At 46.3% G+C, this 23859-nt stretch overlaps 2 protein-coding genes across 2 annotated transcripts in view; both read left to right on the top strand.

Moving 5' to 3' along the window:
- brd3b (bromodomain containing 3b) overlaps positions 1-2612 on the top strand; it is a 30941-nt gene extending 28329 nt beyond the window's left edge. Inside the window, exon 11 of the mRNA XM_056278141.1 lies at positions 2598-2612. Coding sequence (XP_056134116.1) covers positions 2598-2612 — 15 coding nt within the window. The remainder of the gene's footprint in view (positions 1-2597) is intronic.
- A 69-nt stretch (positions 2613-2681) lies between these two features.
- Positions 2682-23220, top strand: plpp7a (phospholipid phosphatase 7a (inactive)). The gene is made up of 4 exons (XM_056278129.1): positions 2682-2773; positions 3254-3567; positions 3921-4102; positions 23014-23220. Exons 1-4 carry the CDS (start codon positions 2682-2684, stop codon positions 23218-23220), a joined length of 795 nt encoding a protein of 264 aa, XP_056134104.1.
- The last annotated feature ends 639 nt before the right edge of the window (positions 23221-23859 follow it).

The raw sequence follows: 23859 nt of genomic DNA, 5'->3' as shown, positions 1-23859 counted from the left end.
CAGCTCGGTCCCTCTGCCTAGCCAACCGGTACAAGTCCTTTTCTCCTTCCTTAGTGTCTAACCTGTCATACAACTCACCATACACCTTTTCCTTTGCCTTTGCCACCTCTCTCTTCGCTTTACACGGCATCTCCTTGTACTCCTGTCTACTTTCTTCATCTCTAACTATCCCACTTCTTTGTCAACCTCTTCCTCTGCATAATTTGCTGTACTTCCTCATTCCACCACCAAGTCTCCTTGTCTTCGTTCCTCTGTCCTGATGACACACCAAGTACCTTCCTAGCTGTCTCCCTCACTATTTCTGCAGTGGTTGCCCATCCATCTGGCAACTCTTCACTACCACCCAGTGCCTGTCTTAACTCCTGCCTGAACTCCACACAACAGTCTTCCTTCTTCAACTTCCACCATTTGATCTTCAGCTCTGCCTTCACTCGCTTCCTCTTCTTGGTCTCCAAAGTCATCCTACAGACCACCATCTGATGCTGCCTAGTTATGTTCTCCCCTGTCACCACCTTGCAGTCTCCAATCCCTTTTAGATCGCACCTCCTACATAAGATATAGTCCACCTGTGTGCACTTTCCTCCACTCTTGTACGTCACCCTGTGTTCCTCCCTCTTCTTGAAATATGTATTCACCACAGCCATTTCCATCCTTTTCACAAAATCCACCACCATCTGTCCTTCCACATTTCTCTCCTTGACACCATACCTACCCATCACCTCCTCATCACCTCTGTTCCCTTCACCAACATGTCCATTGAAGTCTGCTCCAATCACCACTCTCTCCTCCTTGGGTACCCTCTCCACCATGTCATCCAACTCACTCCAGGATTCTTCTTTCTCTTCCATCTCACACCCAACTTGCGGGGCATATGCGCTGATAACATTCATCAGAACACCTTTGATTTCCAGCTTCATACTCATCACTCTGTCTGACACTCTCTTCACCTCCAGCATGCTCTTGACATACTCTTCCTTCAGAATTACCCCTACCCCGTTTCTCCTCCCATTCGCACCATGGTAGAAGAGTTTGAACCCACCTCCGATGCTCCTGGCCTTACTCCCCTTCCACCTGGGCTCTTGTACACACAGTATGCCTACCTTTCTTCTTTCCATCAGCCAGCTCTCTCCCTTTACCAGTCATAGTGCCAACATCCAAAGTTCTGACTCTCACCTCCACACTCGTACCCTTCCTCCTCTCTCTAGCTACCTCTGGACATGCCTTCCCCCTCTCCTTCTCCTTTGCCCAACAGTAGCATAGTTTCCACCGGCACCCTGCTGGTTAACAGTACCGGTGGTGGTCGTTGGTAACCCGGGCCTCGGCCAATCCGGTATGTAACTCTTATCTATGATCCACATATTTGATTTGGCAAAGACTTTACGCCAGATGCCCTTCCTGACACAACCCTCCCCATTTATCCGGGCTGGAACCGACACTAAGAATGCACTGGCTTGTGCATCCTCAGTGGCTGGATGCTGATTGTCAGTAGCCAGAAGAGTAGCAAGAAGAAGGCTGATGGCCCTGACAAAATGGATGTGAGCCTGAACCACATGTATAAAAGCAAATATTGCTCCAGTATGCCAAATCATATGTGGGCCTTTTTTGGCAAAGATGCGGTGCTCTCGGAAACATGTAATCTGGATGTGACCCTGAAGTGCCCCATGTGGTAAATGGCGAATATGGCCCAAATATCACAAAACAAATATGGGCCACCTTTGGCAAATATGTGGCACATGTGGCATTGCTATGGCTTGGTTCTGGTCCAGAGCTGGCAAACAGGGGCGGACCGCCCAAGTGCCACCACTCCATGCGGTATGTGAGCCGGATGAAACTGTCAGTGTAAGTAGGCCAAACTGAGACCACCTGAGTTAAGTCTCACTGGGTTAAGTATGAGCACATGCTGTTGGTCTAATGGTGCATATAAAAACCCGGAATGGAATTGAAAACACCATTACTGGTGTGAATTGTGAGACTAAACAATGGCAGAGGCAAAAACAATTCATTCAATAAAAATGCTACTAAAACAAATTGTGTCAAAGCGGTTATTGAAAGTAAAAACCAAACTACTGCTACTGAGCAAAAGGAAATGAGTGGTTGGGCTGCAATTTGCAGTAAATTTAGTGGAAATGAAAATGTGACCACAAGAAGAGTACATCAGCTTCAGGTGAGATATCGTCATTATTATTAGTATTTCACATTTTTCATAGTCATATTTTTGTGACATCACATATTGACTGATATCTGCATTTAGAGACACTGGAAGAACCTCAAACTGGCTTTAAAAAGAGAGAATGCAGAGATCAGAAGAGAGAGATTTAACACTGGTGGTGGACCACCAAAAAAAGACCAGACTGATGAACTGAGTGACTTGCTGTGTGGAATACTAGAGCACCAGCAACCTTTGCATGGTGTGCCAGGCAGGGACCATGTGGACAGTTCACATGAAGAACTGAGTACACACGTTAACTATACCAATGATTGCAAATTGGGTAAATATATAAATAAAGCTTGACACTGTCTGTGTCAAGCTTTATTCTTCTTTCATTCTAAGAACCATATGAGTTTATTTGTGCTTCTTAATGATGTTCTTTTCCCAGAGGAAAGGAATCTGACCAGGTTGGAAGAGCCAGTGTACAGTGGGTGTTGACCCTCCACATCTGCTGCAGCGTCCCTAAGAGAAGATGCTGCAGCATGACATGACAGAAGATGCTGCAGCATCCCTGACAGAAGATGCTGCAGCATCCCTGACAGAAGATGCTGCCACCACTTGTCAGCAGAGAACAAAACATTGGCCATGCTGGAATGTTAGCCAGAGAATTTCATGAGCATAAAATGAAATATCTGAAGGAAGAACATAAAACAAACTGAGAATTCTTTAGGCTGAAATGGACATGAAGATGAAGGAGCTATGAGCCAAAGAAGATACAATAATGACACAACTGTGATATCAGCAGCCATGGTGAACAACTTGATATGTAAAAAATAAATGTTTTGTCATTTGTTTATTCATGAGTGAGTATTTTAATCACCACAAACTACATTTTAAACCAGCCTTAGTTTGGTCCCTCGTTTATTTTGCTGCACACTATTTTAATGTTATACAGAACAAACATTATCCAAGCAAAACATGAAAACCACTGGCAGTGACTAAACTCAGTACCAGGACCCCCCACTTGGTGCTGCGAGCTGCCCACAGAGAGGGAATGGAGAGGCACTCTTCTTGTTTGACATTTCCTTGTTGTTTGGCTCTCAGGGGTGCGAGGGAGGTGCAGGATGGCGCAGAGGGAGGTGTGAAGGAGGTGCCCAGGCTGCCGGAACAGGACTGTATGCAGCTGAACCCTTCTCTGTGTGGCATCGCACTCAGCTCTCTGCTGGCCATAGACATCAGCCTGTCCAAGCGGCTGGGAGTGTGTGCGGGGCCCCGGGCCCCATGGGCCACCCTGCGCTCCATGGTTACCTTGCTGGCCCTCACCGGACATGCACTGCCCTGGCTCTGTGGCATCCTGATATGCCTGAGCAGGAGCAACACCCTGGCTGGACAGGAAGTGCTGGTCAATCTGCTGATGGGTGAGACACAGAGACATCTGTCTGTCCGTCCATCTGCCCTTCTGTCTCTATCCACCTGTCTATCTGTCTATATTTGTCTGTCTGTCATCTACACTCCTAAATGTCATTCACTATCTTCTCCTCTCTCTCTCCTTCCCGCTCTCCTTCCCTCTCTCCTCCTCTCTCTATTCCTCTCTCCTTCCCTCTTTCCCCTCTCTCCTTCCCTCTCTGCTCTCTCTCCTTCCCGCTCTCCTTCCCTCTCTCCTCCTCTCTCTATTCCTCTCTCCTTCCCTCTTTCCCCTCTCTCCTTCCCTCTCTGCTCTCTCTCTCTTCCCCTCTCTCTCTCTCCTTCCCTCTCTCCTCCTCTCATTCAGCTCTGGTCTTGGATGTGATGACTGTAGCAGGGATGCAGAAGCTGGTGAGGCGTAGAGGACCATGGGATTGTCCTCCGGGTTTCTTAGACTACATCGCCATGGATACGTATTCCTTCCCAGCAGCTCACGCCAGCCGCGCCGCCATGGTGTCCAAGTTCCTGCTTAACCACCTTGTTCTGGCGGTGGGTATATCAGGTTGTAGTAGCATGTGTCGGTTTGTAGTATTATGTATGTTAGGTTGTAGTAGTATGTATGTCAGGTTGTAGTCGTGCATATATCGGTTTGTAGTATTATGTATGTTGGGTTTATAGTAGTATGTATGTCAGGCTGTAGTAGTGCATATGTCAGTTTGTAATATTATGTTAGGTTGTAGTAGTATTTATGTCAGGCTGTAGTAGTGCATATGTCAGTTTGTAGTATTATGTTAGGTTGTAGTAGTATGTATGTCAGGCTGTAGTAGTGCATATGTCAGTTTGTAGTGTTATGTATGTTGGGTTGTAGTAGCAGTAGAAGCCAAAAAAATATAATTACTCATAGGTGAACTGAATAACATTGATCATCTCCAAACAAGGGCACATGTCCAGCTCTAGGTAGATCAGATGGGAAGTGAACATCAGTTCTCGTAGTCACCGTGTTGCATGCAAGAGAAATGGGCAGCAGTAAAGATCTGAGAGACTTTGACAAGGACTAAATTGTTATGGCCAGACTGGGTCAGAGCATCTCTGAAACAACAAGACTTGTGGGGTGGTCCCAGTCAGCAGTGGTGAGTACCAACCGACAGTGGTCCAAGGAGGGACAAACCACAAACCGGCAACAGGGTGTTGGGAGACCAAGACTCATCGATATGCAAGAGCAACAAAGGCTGTCCCGTCTGGTCTGAACTGACAGAAGCTGTACTGTGGCACAAGTCACAGAACATTTTTATGATGGTTACAGGAGGAATGTGTCACAACATACAATGCATCGCACCCTCCTGTGTATGGGACTGTGTAGCCGCAGACTGTTCAGAGTGCCCTTGATGACCCCTGTCCACCATTGAAAGCACCTACAATGGACATGCGTCGGAACTGGACCTTGATGCAGTGGAAGAAGGCTGCCTGGTCCGATTAGTCCCGTTTTCTTTTAGATCACGTTCATGGCGATGTATGTGTGCACTGTTTACCTGGAGAAGTGATGGCACTAAGATGCACTGTGGGAAGACCACAAGTTGGTGAAGGGGGCGTGATGCTCTGGGCAATGTTCTGCTGGAAAACCCTGGATCTGGCCATTAATGTGGATGTCAATTTGACATGTGCCATGTACCTAAACATTGTTGCAGACCAGGTATACCCTTCATGGCAATGGTATTCCCTGATGGCAGTGGCCTCTTTCAGCGGGATAATGCTCCCTGCCACACTGCACACATTGTTCGGAAATGGTTTGAGGAACATGATGAAGTGTTGCAGGTGTTGCTCTGACCTCCAATTTCTCCAGATCTCAATCCGATTGAGCATCTGTGAGATGTGCTGAACCGACATGTCTGATCCACAGTGGTGCCGCCTTGCAACTTACAGGACTTGAAGGATCTGCTGCTAATGTTTTGGTGCCAGATACCACAGGACACCTTCAGGGGTCTTGTAGAGTCCATGCCTCGGTGGGGCAGCATGATGGCCCAGTGGTTACCACTGTTGCCTCACAGCAAGAAGGTCCTGGGTTCAAACCCCAGGCCGTCCCAGGTCCTTTCTGTGTGGAGTTTGCATGTTCTCTCCATGTCTGCTTGGGTTTCCTCCGGGTGCTCCAGTCTCCTCCCACCATCAAAGAGACATGCATGTTAGGGTTAATACTCCTGTCTGTGCCCCAGAGCAAGGCAATGGAAAGAAGAACTGGAGTTGGTCTCTGGGTGCTGCAGCTGCCCCCTGCTCCTACACAATAGGATGGGTTACATGCAGACAAAACATTTCATTGTAACTGTACAACTGTACAGTGACAAAATAAACAGGGTTTCATCTTCTTTTGACGGCACACAGAGAACCAACAGCACATTATGCTGGTGGTCATAACGTTTTGGCTCATCCGTGTATGTCATGTTGTAGTAGTATGTCTCTTTGTAGTAGTTTTTATAGTACCATGACAAAGTATTTGCCCCCTTCCTCTGTTTTTCAAATGCATTACAATGAATGGTTTCAGATCTTCGTACAAAATGTAAGATAAAGAGAACCCAAGTCTGGGGCGTCCGGGTAGCGTAGCGGTCTATTCCATTGCCTACCAACACAGGGATTGCTAGTTCAAGTCCCCGTGTTACCTCCGGCTTGGTCGGGCGTCCCTGAAGACACAATTGGCCACGTCTGTGGGTGGGAAGCCGAATGTGGGTATGTGTCCTGGTTGTTGCACTAGCGCCTCTTCTAGTCGCTCGGGGCACCTGTTCAGGGGGGAGGGGGAACTGGGGGGAATAGCGTGATCCTCCCATGTGCTACGTCCCCCTGGTGAAACTCCTCACTGTCAGGTGAAAAGAAGCGGCTGGTGACTACCCATGTATGGGAGGAGGCATGTGGTATAGGCCGGGAGCCAGGACCAGCCCTCAGGATGTTTTCTGCTACCTTTTTTTCACTATTATTTCTTGTTAGCCTATACCTTGGGCCATCAGAAGTTGATAACGAGCACCCCCAACTCGGCCCCGTTTGGCCACAGGGGGCCAAAAACCCAATTTTTGGACCATGTTCCTGGCGAAATTATGTACATGCAAATATTAAGGTACTACAATGGCATAAATAGTCATACAAGAATGAAATTTGGCAGAGAGTATCCTGATACATAGGGGGAAGCAGGAAAATATGATTCTGGGGCTTGCTGCAACTCAATTTTAAGATATCACCCACACCGTCCCCAAAAAGACAAAAAAAAGTACTGTCCGCCTGACAAATTATCATCATAATGATTATCTTCAGCACTTTATGGTGAATATGTATGCCTCACTTGTGTATAGACAACTTCCCTAGTTCTTAAGCTTCAATTTGAGCCCAAGATGACCTTTCTATTTCAAAAATTACTCTTGCTGTGGCCGAAAGTCTTCTCTATACCTCAAATCAGAGAACATTTAATTTTTTAGTCACTAGCATTCCAAATGGGGGTAAGTGCAATTTATTGCATTTAACAATATGTTCATATGTACTGCTTACTACTGCTATCTGAAGTGAACATGAAAAGTGAATACTAAAGAACCTGTAGGAAAACAAATGCTTTTAAATGGTGTCTCATAGGCCTATAGCAATGGGCCTATAGGTCCAAAGCAATGCACTCAAGTAGAAGCCAACCACCAATAGAGTACAGTAAACATTTTTTATTATTTTTTTTTAGAAAACAGATGGCTTTCATTTTATTAACAACAATGAAACATTAATTCCTACCCTCTTACCCCATCCCATCCCACTGTCCCCAAAAAACTACACAAAATATAGGCAAAGGGAGAAAAAACAACAGAAGAAGCCAAAAATTCACCTTAAAAAATAAAAATAATATAAAATAAATCATAATTGGTGGTTCACTGGGATAGTGCGCGTACCACAACACTAGTCCCTAACGCATCAGCATGGGTTTGAATCCGGCCCACTTCCATATGCTGCATGCCCTCCCTTCTCTATTTCCCCACTCATGTCTCTTTCAACTGTACTATCTAATAAAGCTGAAACCCGAAAAAAATCTAAAAAAAATAAAATAAAATCTAAATTGGATTTGATATCTTAATCATCCCCATATTCCTCCTCTTCTTCATCATCATCCATGTTAGTGTGTATTTCCTCAAGGTCATCCTCATCTGTCCCCTCTTCTTCCAAGACATCAACAAGGGCCTGGGGGATGACGTCACCCTCAAACCACAGAGGTTCTAGGTTGCCATCGTCATTTACATGAAACCCATGGTCCAAAGGGGATGGGACTTCTGGGTGGTTTTCATGAGCCCTTTTCCAGATTCCTACTTGGTAGTTCACTCTCTTTATGTGCTGCAAAAGGACTCGCTTGCACGGTGGAAAGGTGGATAGGTCAATAGAGAGACCTTGTCGCAGCTCGAGGCTTGAGCCACATATTTTCTTGACCTTGACCTCTCTTGCCTCATCAACCTGCTTAACTCGAGGACCAAAGCCATAGAGGCGACAGGTGAACTCTTCGGCACCACTGAGGACAAGCTCATCAAGATCCCAAGAGTTCCCCACTGCAGCAAAGATCTGAATGAACTTTGAATTCTGATTCAGAATCTTGATTGGTCGCACCTTTCCTTTGCCTTTGAATGCTGAAGTGCAGTCGGCACCAGTGAAGGCATGCAAGGCCAGCAGAGCTGAAACATGTTCTTGTGAATAATTGTCAGCCAGCTGGTTGATATTGATCAGCTTATTTCCCATGTCAAAGATGATGTCAACTGTGAATGATTTGGCGTAGTAGAGGAGAATGAAGAAAATGTCAGAGTCTTTTGCTCTGACTCTGACTGTTTTGATGTGAGGCATTTTGGTTTGGAAATAATTTATGTAGAGGATCACCCTCACATCAGTTTCTTCATGGATTGAACAGATCTCAGGTAAAAGTTCTTTTGATATTACTCCAGCATGACATTCTATTTTGAAAGCTTGACCAGCCTCTATGAAGATGACAGGCCTTCTGAGGATCTCTTCCATCATATCTGCAGAGCTCCAGTGCTCGAGAAGTAAATGAATGAATGATTTCTTGTTTTCATCATTTGTGAGGAAAACTTTCCAATCTGCAGGTCGATGATACATTCAGACCACTAACTATGAACCGTTCCCCACAACCTCTACGATCCCTCTCAGCTGATTTTGGTGAATGAAGACGGTCTGCATAAGTGTCTGTGCTGAATACTGTTTCAGCTGCAGCAGGTAGACATTTGAAGGTGCGCTCTGATATAGTCTTCATTGTCCGGGGCACATCGTTCATGTAGAATGAGGAGCTTCCATCTTGAATGAGAGCACATTGGCTAGGAGAGGGGAGCTGTGCATTCTCAGCATCTTTGATCATGTAGTTCATCCCTTGTGCCTTGTTGGTTTTTGCAAAGAAGCCATCGATTGTTGAGATGGAATATGGCGTCAGAGTCAGGGGATAGCACATCAGGTCAGAGATGCTGATTTGTGACCTTAGTAGCTGTGATTTGATGAAAATCTGAAAGATAAATCCACTTGTAGCCTTATACTGGATTACTCTCTGGTTTGATGCCATAAGCTTCCTTTTAGGTGTCGTGGAAGACATTGTCTTGAATTTGTTTCTCTTGATAGGATTAAAAAAAGGACTTTCTTTGTAAGAAGACGATCACAGATGAACTCTTCTTTTTGAGTTTGGCCATTTTTCAGAGCATTCAGCACATCAGAGCGCACCTCTTCTGGCATAGCAGCGCCTGAAGTCAAACTTGTCAAGGGTTGAGAAGTCTCAAGCTGAAATGCGTTGATGAAACTCTGAAATGCTTCTATTGTTTGCTGCACTTGCTCCTCAGACCGATTGATTTCACGTGGTCTTAGATCTCTTTGCTGCTTCTCTGAATGCTCACCTCGGCTGCTAATCATATTCCACATGGCCTCTACAAACTCTCCTTTAGCATGGGCAGTCAGGATGTGACGTTGGCTGGCTTCATAATTGCTGGTGATTCCACAGATTCCAGCTGAGTATGTTCCAGAATCCGAGTTTGACTTAAGCCATTTCATAGCTGTCTCCTCTATTGTTTTGTCAACGTGGCAGCGGCTGCCTGGGATATGTGATCTGGCTACACTGATTGCTCCAGCGCGCAAAAGTTTCTCTGAACCAGGATGTGTTTCCTCAATGTGTTCAAGAAAGCGTCCAAAGTATGTGAGGAATCTAGCATAATTCTGCTGATCTGAGCAGAAAAAGAGGTCTGGCATGATGTTTATGGCAGCTTTGTACCCATCATAGTCATTCATTTTGATTGCGCTGTTCATTGACAGGACAAGCCAGATGCAGTCCATGTATTCCATCCAAAACCGGCCAGTTTCTCCCAGCTCCCCCTTTCTCACTCTTTCTCTAAATGAATTGTATTCTGTTATGTGGTGAGATATATCAGCCGATGATAGAACTTCAGTTAGAGTAGATTCATTCGGGGTATGTTTTTCCAGAAAAAAATTACCTTCAGAGCTGAGAGTGCTCCATGAGTTTCCAGATACTTGTCATAGAGGAGTCTTTCAAGACCTTCTAGCATCAACTTGTGTGTGTTCATAGCTCTGTCCCAATTCTTTCCATCAGTGACCCCAGCCACAGAGCCTGTGGTGATCAGTTTTGCTTCCAAAGCCACTTCGACCCATCCACTCCCTTGCCAGTATCTTCGGCCTATACCTTTCAAGTAAGCTCCACAGCAATGGAATGTACCAATGAGGATGATGTGCTTTTTATATTTTTCAGGTTCATTCCATATTAGAGGGTAGGCTTTCATGCAAACACCTAGGTCAAATGTACTGATGGCGTACTCTTGTCCAGCTTCAGAGGATGCGACTTGGCTGCATCTAAGGCATTCTTGAATGGTTGTCAAGTCGGTTATGGGAGCATTGAACATGGGATAATACCCAACTGTGGTGAGTCATTTTGGAGAACGGCCAGTAACAGACACCCAACCTGACAGACCAGGGATTTGCTGATCGCCAGAGTTGATTTTACGAGCAATGACCCAAATTATATCACTATCTGATGATTTTGAGTGGTATGTGGATGTGTTATTTGAATTGGATGACTCCAAGTTAGCTGGTTCAGATCGTTTCCGCTTGTAGTAAGTTGGCAACTTCTGAGCAGGACTTTTAAATGATCATTGTTTTTTTGGAGGTTGAGTGTTCGGATTAGTGTAGGCTGACTCTTGTGTAGGCTGTGTTGTGGTCAGGGCTGCTGCATCTGCACAGGACCCTTGATCTTGCAGGTAGATGCCTACAGCGGTATGAATGGACCCTGCCCCATATACATCTGATACTAGCTGATCAAAATTGTCCCAGTCACAATGGAAGACTGCTCCATCAGGTTGTCTCTTGATAACATCTGAGTTGCTGATTAATGAAGCACTTTCCACAATTGAATTTGCCAGAGCCGTTTCAAGTTCTATTGAGTATGTGTAGGACTCACAGTGGCCAAGTCTATTTATCAGAGTGGTGATGCTCTTGGATCGGAAGAGATGGCGTAGTGTCATACATAGTAAGATGTGTTTCTTCATCTTCCATTGACCTGCTGTAACTGCTCTGCAGATGTCTTGAGAAATTGATGATGCCAGATTGTCCTCCCGATATGATGGCTTCCTCTCACCGCAGATTAGGTTTAAAACAAATTGGAAAACCTCAGAAGGAATCTCCTCTTTTGGGTCAGGGAGATCCTGAGCTCTAGGAGGCCAAGGGAGTGGTTCAGAATTTTTGAAGGCTTTTAGGATTTTCTTGTGAAGATCATGGCTGATCTCTTTACTCCAATCAGTAATTCCCATCTCATAAGCTGAATGCACTGTCGTCTTCATATATTCTTGGGATGTACAAAACACTAATGTGTCTTTGTATGGGCAAGATGAGAAGTCGATACTATCTTTGAGATCAGGACAGCATTCGATTTTTAGTCTCAGGTTATGGCTTGTTATCTGAGCAGGAGCTTCTTCTCCAAATTGTCTCAAGGTTTCATTATACAAAACAGTAAGATGAGCAAGTTTCACAACCTGACCCTTTTGAATAACTTCTGTTTTTATATGAACATACACCCCATTGAAAGCTTTACCGATCATTCCCTTCTTTGTAGTTATTTCATCCGCTGCAGCTGTAGTGTCAGGCTGAAGTGCTCGCTTTACTAAGTACTGCTTGTGACAGCAGTCATGAAATTGAGCCTCCTTAGCAAATAAATCAACTCCCTGGATTTTGCACAACAAATCTTCATCACCTAGTTCCATAGCTTTTTGCTCAATATTTTTGTATGCATTTGATTGGAATTTCTGCAAGCTATATCTATTGCCAGAAGCTTGCTTCACTGTGCCACTTTTGCAGAATATGCAATAATTTCCAAACAAAACGGAAGAATCCACATGCTCACGTGTTGTTCTAGTAGTGTATTTTTCTGCTTGACAATTTCTTGCTAAAGCACGGTTAGCATTACAGAAAAAAATGCGTCGACAGTTTTCATGATACCCACAATCAGCAGATAATTCATCAGGAATGAGTCACAAACATCTGGCATGCCACCACAGTCAGACGTTTGTGTCAAAAGTTTGTTTTTCATGTCGTGGATTTCAGTAAATGCATTAAGTGGATCAGCCTTAGAAGAAAAGGCTATAAACTTAACATTTACTGTCCCCTTACAACCGTGCAGAATGCAATTTCCCAGAGGTGACTGGGGCGGTGGCTATTTCTTCTGCTTTGAAGAACTCTTGCAAGGTGTCCAGTCTTCATCATCTTGTCGTCTCTTTGGCATCTTGACTGATTCATATACTGTAACAATGCAACCATCTTAAAATCAGTATTGCAATAATGAAATAGGGAGTACTATTCAGTGTGCCAATTCACATTGATTCAAATATAATGCTTTGCATTACAATTATTTCTCTTATCACCTCAAATGTGCAGACTGATAGTATTCCAACTGTAGCTACAACACACCTCATGAATACTGCAACCTCGCTAGCTTGATGGCAAAATTGTGCTTGCTAGCTAGCTAAAACTAAAGAGACTAGCTTAAATCATGTTAAGGTTGTTAAATATCAGTTTAATAAATATTCTAATCATTGTTACAATGCTTAGTCACTGGTCTAGAACCTAATACATACCTTCAATCTGTGGTGGCCTTTTGGTATTCAGGCTGCTTCTGATACAGCCCACAGTTACCATGGCAATGGAAATTATACATATCTGCTTTTTTCATATTTGAGGTACTGTAGGCCTATAGTGAAGACTTTCAGCCACAGCAAGAGTAATATTTGAGATAGAAAGGTCATCTTGGGCTCAAATTGAAGCTTAAGAACTAGGGAAGTTATCTATATACAAGTGAGGCATACATATTCACCATAAAGTGCTGAAGAATAATCATTATGATGATAATTTGTCAGGCGGACAGTACTTTTTTTGTCTTTTTGGGGATGGTGTGGGTGATATCTTAAAATTGAGTTGCAACAAGCCCCAGAATCATATTTTCCTGCTTCCCCCTATGTATCAGGATACTCTCTGCCAAATTTCATTCTTGTATGACTATTTATGCCATGTAGTACCTTAATATTTGCATGTATGTAATTTTACCAGGAACATGGCTCAAAAATTGGGTTTTTGGCTCCCTGTGGCCAAACGGGGCCAAGTTGGGGGTGCTCGTTATCAACTTCTGATGGCCCAAGGTATAGGCTAACAAGAAATAATAGTGAAAAAAAGGTAGCAGAAAACATCCTGAGGGCTGGTCCTGGCTCCCGGCCTAGTAGTCTGCAGCCCTCCCCGGATCAGCAGAGGGAGTGGAGCAGCGACCAGGACGGCTCGGAGGGTGGGGTAATTGGCCATGAACAACTGGGGAGAAAAAGGGGGGGTGAAAAAAGAGAACCCAAGTGAACACGGAATTAAGTTTTTAAATGACAATTTTATTTAAGGAAAAACGTTCCATCACCAACTGACCCTGAGTGAAAAAGTAAATGGCCCTTTAGTTACTCAATCAACCAATTAATCAAGTTGGATTGATCATTGGATTCAGTTAGAGCAGACACGCCCAGGCTTGATTATTGCCAGCTCTGTTGAACCTAAACATGACTTGTATAGAACCTCACCATCAGGAGAAGTAGGCTACGAGGTCTCCACAAGCAGCACACTATGTTGAATCTAAACACGACTTACAGTGGTGCTTGAAAGTTTGTGAACCCTTTAGAGTTTTTTATATTTCTGCATGAACATGACCTAAAAAATCATCAGATTTTCACACACGTCCTAAAAGTAGGTAAAGAGAACCCAATTAAACAAATGAGACAAAAATATTATACTTGGACATTTATTTATTGAGGAAAATTATCCAATATTACATATCTGTGCATGGCAGAGGTATGTGAACCTTTGTTATCAGTATCTGGTGTGATTCCTCCAAACCATCTCAATCTTGTCTCTCTTGTCTTTGTCTCCAAACCATCCAACCTGAGCAGTCCCTCTAGTATACTCGTTCCTAATCCTGTCCTTCATCACTCCCAATGAAAATCTTATCATCTTCAACTCTGCCACCTCCAGCTCCGCCTCCTGTCTTTTCATCGTGCCACTGTCTCCAAACCATACAACATAGCTGGTCTCACAACCATCTTGTAAACCTTCCCTTTAACTCTTGCTGGTACCCTTCTGTTGCGAATTACTCCTGACAGTCTTCTCCACCCACTCCACCCTGCCTACACTCTCTTCTACACTCCCTGTTACTTTGAACAGTTGACCCCAGGATGTCTGTGAATGTTCTCATTCATCCAGGTCATGGTTCTCCAAAGGAGTTGAATCAAGTGCAACTGGACTTGGTATATATCCGTGAAGACGTTTCGCCTCTCATCCAAGAGGCTTCCTCAGTTCGTGCCTTTCTGACTAGACCAAGCTAGTCTGACTGGCTGCTGATGAAACTCAGATATTTATCCTCTTTGGAGTCGTTATCAGAGCTATTGATGTCAATGGCTCTTTGTGTTCCGATGTTTAGCAACGCCCGTCGTTATCAGAGGTATTGATATGCGTGGCTCTTTTGTGTTCTGATGTTAAGCCACGCCCATCGTTATCAGAGCTATTGATGTGCATGGCTATTTGTGATCCGATGTTTAGCTATTTGTGATCCGTTTGGTCGAGTCAGAAAGGCACGGACTGATGAAGCCTCTTGGATGAGAGGCGAAACGTCTTCATGGATATATACCAAGTCCAGTTGCACTTGATTCAACTCCTTTGAAAAAAGTTGACCTGAAGTATTTTAAACTCGTATGCCTTTGTCACCTCCACTCCTTGCATCCTCACCATCCCACTGTTCTCCCTCTCATTCACGCCTAGGTATTCCGTCTTGCTCCAACTGACTTTCATTCCTCTTCTCTCCAGTGCATACCTCCACCTCTCCAGGCTCTCCTCAACCTGCTCCCTACTCTCGCTACAGATCACAATGTCATCCGCAAACCTCATAGTCCACGGAGACTCCTGCCTGATCTTGTCCGTCAACTTGTCCTTCACCACTGCAAACAAGAAAGGGCTCAGAGCCGATCCTTGATGTAATCCCACCTCCACCTTGAACCCATCTCTCATTCCAACCTCACACCTCACCACTGTCACACTGCCCTCATACATATCCTGCACCACCCCTACATACTTCTCTGCAACTCCTGACTTCCTCATATAATACCACACCTCATCTCTCGGCACCCTGTCATATGCTTTCTCTAAATCTACAAAGACACAATGTGACTCCTTCTGGCCTTCTCTGTACTTCTCCATCAACATTCGCAAAGCAAACATCACATCTGTGGTGCTCTTTCATGGCATGAAACCATACTGCTGCTGCTGATCATCACCTCTCCTCCTCTTAACCTAGCTTCTATTACTCTTTCCCATATCTTCATGCTGTGGCTGATCAACTTTATACCTCTGTAGTTGCTACAGTTCTGCACATCACCCTTGTTCTTGAAAATCGGTACCAGTATGCTTCTTCTCCACTCCTCAGGCATCCTCTCACTTTCCAAGATTGTGTTAAACAATCTAGTTAAAAACTCCACTGCCATCTCTCCTAAACATCTCCATGCCTCCACAGGTATGTCATCAGGACCAACTGCCTTTCCACTCTTCATCCTCTTCATAGCTGCCCTCACTTCCTCCTTGCTAATCCACTGAACTTCTTGATTCACTATCCCCACATCGTCCAACCTTCTCTCTCTCTCATTTTCTTCATTCATCAGCTCCTCAAAGTACTCCTTCCACCTTCTCAGCACACTCTCCTCGCTTGTCAGCACATTTCCATCTCTATCCTTGATCACCCTAACCTGCTGCACATCCTTCCCAGCTCGGTCCCTTTGTCAAGTCAATCGGTACAAGTCCTTTTCTCCTTCCTTAGTGTCTAACCTGTCATACAACTCACCATACGCCTTTTCCTTTGCCTTTGAATAGAATAGAAGTTTATTTGTCATTGTACAAGTACAACGAAATTTGAAAGTGCAGTTCTTATCAGTGCAAAGATCAATATAAAAAGAATTAAAAACATAAAACACACATTAATTTTCTACATTCTACTGGACACCAACATATTGCACAAAAAGTCAGGAATCAAGACTTAGCAGCGTTTAGTGCGGTTATGGCTCGGGGATAGAAGCTGTTCTTTAGTCCTGTTAAGTCTGTCCGAGGGCAGCTGCTCGAATAGATGGTGTCCTGGGTGGGATGGGTCCTTGAAGATGCCCTGGGCTTTTTTGAGGCAGCGGGAACTGTATAGGTCTTCCAGGGAGGGGAGTGGGCATCCGATAATCTTCTGGGCGGTGGTGATGGCCCTCTGGAGCACTTTCCTCTCTGCTACTATGCAACCAGCGCTGCGGTGTTAATGCTCCAGGTCAGGCCCTCCTTGTTATGGATGTTGATATTGAGCACTTAGCGACACCTAGTGGTCTGTTACGTTACCTGAGACCCATAATGCTGTGCGCTGTTCTGGTGAGTGATTCTAATAAAGATTCATGAACAGAAACATGGCGTCAGAAGCGGTCTAGCTAATAGCTAGTTAACAAACGCCATGGCGAGCAATATTGCTCCAGCACCAGAGGGCATGCCGATGTCCGGGGATTTGGTGAAGAACTGGGAGGTTTTCCGTGCGGAATTTGAGGACTTGTTGTTAGCCACGGGTCTAAAGGAGAAGGCGAAGGAAGTACAGGCAGCCTCGCTGAGATGGCTAATGGGTAACGAGGGCCGTCATGTTGCTATGCACAACGGAGCATTGACTGAAGAGCAAAAGACAGACCCTGCTGCCACCCTAAAGGCTTTGGGGGAGCATTTTAAGCCGGCGAAAAATCTACTATACGAAAGATGTATGTTTGGGTGCTGCAAACAGGAGGCTGATGAACCAGTAGACAGTTTCCTAACCGGACTACGGGGAAGAGCTGCGTCGTGTGAGTTTCGTGGGCTGAAAGACGACATGATTCGAGACAGGCTCGTGCTCGGTGTCGCAAGGGAGGACACCAGAAGGCGCTTGCTGCGCGAGCGAGAGCTGATGCGGCCTTCAGCGGTGGAAATACGTCGTCTTGCAGAACTGACAGAGAAGCGCATGAGAAGTATGGAGAGCCCACAAGTGCCGATGGACAGTGTAAACGCAGCAGACAAACAAAATGAGAGACGTAAAACTCAAGACAAGAGAGGAAGAGATCTACAGTTGCCTTGCAGATACTGTGGAAACAGCCACAAGCGGGGCAGACGGCAATGCCCAGCCTACGGTAAGACATGCAGAACATGCGGCGTTTCAAACCACTTGGCAAAGTATGTCAGGCAGGCTAGTAGCAGGACAAAGAAGGTGGATGTGCTGGAAGATGCTGAGCAAGGGGAAGGGGACGCAGATACAGATGACATGTTCCTAGCCACAGAATGCATCAGCAATATGAAATCAAAGGGGCTCAAATGGTTCGTGCACCTGCGTGTGAACAAGAAAAGGCAAGCATTTCAGCTAGATACAGGTGCCACGTGTAATGTTATGAGCAGCAAGACCAAAGAGAAGTTGTCACCCGGAACAGTGTTACGCCGGAGCACATCCAAGCTGAAACTATATTCTGGAGAAACTCTGCCATCACAAGGGAGATTCCACACAGAATGTGTCATTCGAGGAGAAAAGCACGAGCTGGTCTTTGAGATAGTTGAAACTCCGCAGGAGCCTCTCCTGTCAGGGGCCATATGCGAGCGTCTGGGCCTAATGACATTCACAATCCTAGAGGAGCTGAACAAAGGAGAAGCAGGTCAGTGCGCGCCCCTCACAAAAGATCAGCTGTTGAATGACTACACTGATGTCTTCAAGAACCCAATTGACTCAGTCCCAGGCGAAATACACTTCGAGCTGGATCCAAATGTATCTCCTGTACCGTGCGCACCTCGAAATGTTCCAGTAGCGTTGAGGGAGAAGGTCAAGGAAGAGCTAGACAGGCACATCAGAGCAGGCAACAACACACCAGTGAGCGAGCCCACGGCGTGGATAAGTAATATGGTGACTGTCGCAAAACCAGAAAAAATAAAACTGTGCATCGACCCCAAACCCCTTAACCGAGCACTGCTGAGGTCCCACTACCACATGCCGACGCTGGAAGATGTGTTGTACAAGCTACCCAAGGCTCGTATCTTCACATTGGTGGATGCTCGCGACGCCTTTCTACAGTGCAAGCTCGACGACGCAAGCAGCCATGGCCTTCTGGACGCCGTGGGGCCGCATGAGGTGGCTCAAACTCCCATTCGGTGTCTCTGTGGCACCGGAGATCTATCAACGCAAACAGCATGAACTGCTAGCAGGCCTGGCTGGCATTGAACTAATAGCCGATGACATCCTGGTGGTTGGGTGTGGCGACACAGAGGCGGAAGCGGAACAGGACCATGACAACAACCTGCGTGCTCTCATGGAGCGATGCAGAGCCGTGAAGCTGAGACTGAGCGAGCGCAAGCTGCAGTTCAGACTTCAAGTGGTCCACTTCCACGGACACATACTGTCCTCAGAAGGACTGAAGATTGACCCAGAGAAAACACGAGCTGTGTTGGAGATGCCGACACCTACGGATGCAAAAGCTGTGCAACACTTCATTGGGTTTGTGACTTACCTTGCAAAATTTCTGCCAAAGCTCTCAGAGGTCTGTGAGCCATTCCGCAGACTTCTGGACAAGGGCACAGAATGGCATTGGCTGCCCGAACATGAGGATGCGGTGCAGGAAATAAAGCGACTGGTCTCCAACACACCTGTTCTCAGATACTACGACATCACAAAGCCTGTCACAGTCCAGAGTGACGCCAGCATGAATGGGCTGGGATGCTGCTTGCTGCAAGGGGGGCAGCCTGTGGCCTTTGCCTCGAGAGCCCTGACACAAGCAGAGCAAAACTACGCTCAAATCGAGAAAGAGTGCTTGAGCATAGTCTTCGCATGCCAAAGATTCCACCAATACTTATACGGCAGAGAAACAGTCATCGCAGAGACGGACCACAAACCACTGATCACCATCTTCAAGAAGGCCCTCCTGAGTGCACCGAAACGCCTTCAGGGAATGTTGATGCAGCTGCAATGTTACAACCTCGATGTTGTGTACAAGCCTGGGACACAAATGCCCATCAGTGACACTCTAAGCCAAGCTACTCTGCCGCGCCAGGGGTCAGACACCCCACATGTGCGACATGCAGTGTTTGCCATGGACAACGACCAGACAGAGCTGGACGAAGCTCAGCACCTGAATGTCACCGCCTTCAGATTCCGCCAAATAACACAGCACACAGACACGGATGATGTACTCCAAGAGCTGAAGACGGTGATCCTGGACGGGTGGCCTGACTTCAAGGAGGACACCCCACTGGCAGTGCGGGAATACTGGCCCTTCCGGGATGAGCTGAATGTGCAAAATGGGGTGCTGTACAGAGGACAGTGTGTCATTATCCCGAAGGCCTTGAGAGCAGAGCTACTCAAGCGGATACATTCAAGCCACATTGGTGGTGAGGGCTGTTACAGACGGGCCAGGGATACCCTCTTCTGGCCGAGCATGAAAGTCGAAATAAAGGACCTTGTGTCCAACTGCTGTGCATGCAATGAGTACGCAAAGAATCAGCAGAAGGAATCTATGATGTCACATGAGATACCAATACGTCCATGGCAAACTGTGAGCATGAATATCTACTCCTACGCTGGCAAAGACTTTCTCATCCTGGTAGACCACTACTCGGATTACTGGGAAATCAACCAGCTGCCAGACCTATCGGCCGACACTCTCATCACGCGCTGCAGAGCCCAGTTTGCGCGTTATGGACAGCCTGACAAAGTGATCACAGATAACGGTCCACAATTTGCTTGTGAACAATTCAGTAGGTTTGCAACCAGCTGGGGTTTTACCCATGTCACATCCTCCCCCCGACATCCGAAATCCAACGGCAAGGCCGAGGCGGCTGTGAAGATAGTGAAATCTCTCTGCAAGCGGGCAAAAGCAGATAGTACAGACGTATGGATGGCCATCCTCCACTGGCGCAACACGCCCACAGAGGGGTTAGACAGCAGCCCCGCTCAACGCTTAATGTCGCATAGGCTCAAAACCTCACTGCCGGTTGCAGACAGCCTGCTGCAGCCACATGTTGTGGTCGGAGTGACTGAGAAGCTGCAGTGGAAACGGCGGATGGTGAAATCGACCTACGACAGATCTGCCAGGGACCTCCCAGAGCTGAATGTGGGAGATCGGATAAGAATGAAACCACTACCAGGAGATCACACAGGAAGATGGCCGCTGGGCCAATGCATCCAGAAAGTCGCTCCTCATTCATTCGTGGTGGATGTCAACGGCACACAGTAGAGATGCAACCATGTGGATCTACGGGTGGCAGAGCGCTCAGCTGCAGCACAACAGGTCAGTATGCCTGAGCAGCGCAGTCCTGAACAGAGACACATGACTGGGAAGTCAGCCGAGATCGGGCATGGGTCAGGCCAGGGTGAACCAGAAGGGATGGAAGCCCCTCACACACCAAGCAGTCTGGCTCCTCACACCCCGAGTACACCGGTGCCTGGACGGTGCCGGACACCGGGGTATCACAGCAGCACACCGGGCCATGCAGTCTACTCACGCACCTCAAAGACTGAACTTGTGACTTTGTGAGAACTTGGGTTCAACTGAAGCGCACATACATGAGAACATGGGTTCGACTAGGGTGTAGGCGGATCGCTGCCCTTACTAATGCCCACACACACACACACACACACACACGTTGGCAGCACACACATGAAGAAACTTCACAAAAGGCTGTTGGTCTATTCCTTGATTATTAGTATTGTTAGAAAAAAAGAGAGAAGTTGTGGAAGGACAGTTAATGTCATGCATGTTGCAATGTGATACAAGAAGTTATTGCTAAGTTGTGTTATTATGCAACAGTTATTGAGAAGTTAAGAGTTCAAAGTATTTACAGAACATTAATCTAAAGGAAGGAAGATGTTATGGATGTTGATATTGAGCACTTAGCGACACCTAGTGGTCTGTTACATTATCTGAGACCCATAATGCTGTGTGCTGTTCTTGTGAGTCATTCTAATAAAGATTCATGAACTGAAACACTCCTCTATGTGTATGCCCAGAAGCCGGAAGTCCGAGACACTGCACACAGTCCCCGCCGATGAATAGGGGATGATTGTCCATTTTGTTCCTCCTGTAGTGTATAATCAGCTCCTTTGTCTTGGAGGTGTTGAAGATCAGGTTATTTTCCCTGCACCACACAGACAGCCGCTCCACCTCGTCCCGGTATGCAGACTCATCCCCCCAGAGATGAGCCCCACCGCCACAGTGTCGTCTGCAAACTTGACGATGGTGTTGCTGGAGTGAGCGGGGGTGCAGTCGTGTGTGTACAGGGTGTAGAGTAGGGGGCTCACCACACAGCCCTGTGGGGAGCTGGTGCTGAGGGCTGAGGAGATGTGGGGGGGCCTACTCTGACCCTCTGTGGGTGCTCAGACAGGAAGTCCTTAATCCAGAGCCAGATGGAATAAGCAAGGCCCAGTTCTGTCAGTTTGGTCACCAGTCTGTGGGGGAGGATGGTGTTGAATGCAGAGCTGAAGTCCACAAAGAGCAGCCTGGCATCGCTCTCCTGCTGCTCTAGGTCAGTCAGGGTGGTGTGGGGAGATGTAGCTATAGCGTCCTCTGTGGACCTATTTGCTCTGTGGACGAAACGTGGCTGCTGCCTCCGGTGGCTTCTCCTCGAAGCGGGCAAAGAAGATGTTAAGCTCCTCTGCCAGTGAGGCATCACCGTCAGCAGCTGTGAGGTTGCTGGATTCGTAGCTGGTGATGTGCTGAACCCCCTGCCACACCTGCCTTGTGTTGTTGCTGTTGAAGTGGTCCTCAGTTTTATTTTTGTAAGCTGCCTTGGCCTCTCTGATGCCTCTTTTCGGGTTGACTCTGGCAGCACTGTATTGTGCCCCATCACCAGACCTGAGAGCAGTGTTCCTGTCCCTAAGCAGGCTCTGGACCTCTTTTGTCATCCAGGGCTTCTGGTTGGGATAAACCCGGATGTGCCTGTCCACGGTAACAGTGTCCATCCAGTTCTTGATATAGCACAGGACAGTTGTGGTGTACTCCTCCAGGTCCTGATGTTCAAAAATATCCCAGGTAGTTCTTTCGAAGCAGTCCTGAAGCTGATGAGAGGCACCTTCAGGCCATGTTTTAACAGTCTTAGTTGCAGTAAGAGCGCTTTTCCTGAGGGGGATGTATGCCGGGATTAGGAGCAGGGACACATGGTCAGACTGGCCCAGGTGTGGTGGTGGTTTAGCCCTGTAACCCTGTTTGTTGTTGGAGTAGACCTTGTCCAGTGTATTTGCTGCCCTAGTAGCACACTTAATGTGCTGATGGTATTTATTACTCCCCTTCCACCTGGTCTCTTGCACACACACTACTTCACCACACACACTACCTTTCTTCTCTCCATCATATCAGCCAGCTCTCTCCCTTTACCAGTCATAGTGCCAACATTCAGAGTGCTAACTCTCACCTCCACACTCCTACCCTTCCTCCTCTCCCGCTCCCTCTGGACATGCCTTCCCAATTGTAGTAACCATTTGGTTGCAGTTGTTGCTGCTAAAGATTCCACATCCCGTTATTAAATTCAGGGGGGCAGTTACTTTTTTACATGGGTGATATGGGTGTTGGATAACATATTTCCTTCAATAAATGAAATGACCATTCAAAAAGAAAGGACAAGTTTTGTGTTTACTTGGGTTCTCCTTGTCTTATATTACATTTTGTATGAAGACCTGAAACCATTCTGTGTGACAAATATGCAAATATAGAGGAAATCAAGAAGGGGGCAAATAATTTTTCACGGCACTGTATGTCAGGTTATAGTAGTATGTCAGGTTGTAGTATTATGTAGGAGTTAAGAGTAATAACAATGATTAAACTGATGATGATGATGATGATGATGATGATACTAATAATGATGATATTAATGATGTATCCAAGGTGCCGCTGCGGATCCTGCTCTACCTGTGGGCGTTCCTGGTGGGTGTGTCCCGTGTGTTGCTCGGGAAACATCACCTGTCAGATGTGGGCTGTGGCTTCGCCCTGGGCTTCCTGCACTTCAGCCTTGTGGAGATGGTCTGGTTGGACTCGGTTACCTGCCAAACTCTGATCTCCATTGGCACACTGCGCTGGACTCCACTCATATAGTCATGCTGGGTATACTGGTTAAGACTAGTTTAGAATGAGACACATGTTGGACTCCACTCATTTACTGGAGGACCAGACTAGCACAACTGGTTTACACTGATTAAGACTAGTTTAGACTGGCATGCTATCCTGGACTCCACTAATCTAGTTTGATTAGTCTGGACTGGACTAGTTTGAATTTGGTTTGACTTGTCTAGCCTAGCTAAACTGTTCCATATCACCATGTTTTATCTAGCGGCACAACTAGCTGAATGTCCTCTGGTTAAGGCAGACCTGGCGGGTCAGCATCAGGGTCAGGGTGAGTTGTGAACTTAAGAAATGAACGAAGTCGAATGTTAACTGGATGATGTAATTAAACTGACTGACCTTCATCCTGGACACCAATCATTCTGGATATCTACCCAGCTGATATGAAGAAACAAGGAAAGAAAAGAAACGATCTGTGTGATCCTGAAACACTGTTACCATGGTAACCATGGTCCTTGGCCTGCCATCAGTCTGTTGCCATAGCTACCAAGGGACTGCTGCTTTTTTCCTTTTTTCCTGAAGCAGAATGAGAGTGTAGTTTATTAGAACTACGGACATTTAAACACTGTTTTATATGCAACGTTTCTCCTGTTTTCTAGAAAGAGACGTCTA

The sequence above is a fragment of the Lampris incognitus genome, chromosome 1 (assembly GCF_029633865.1).
Source record: "Lampris incognitus isolate fLamInc1 chromosome 1, fLamInc1.hap2, whole genome shotgun sequence".
Classification (NCBI taxonomy): domain Eukaryota; kingdom Metazoa; phylum Chordata; class Actinopteri; order Lampriformes; family Lampridae; genus Lampris; species Lampris incognitus.
This window is presented reverse-complemented; position numbering and strand designations above follow the sequence as displayed.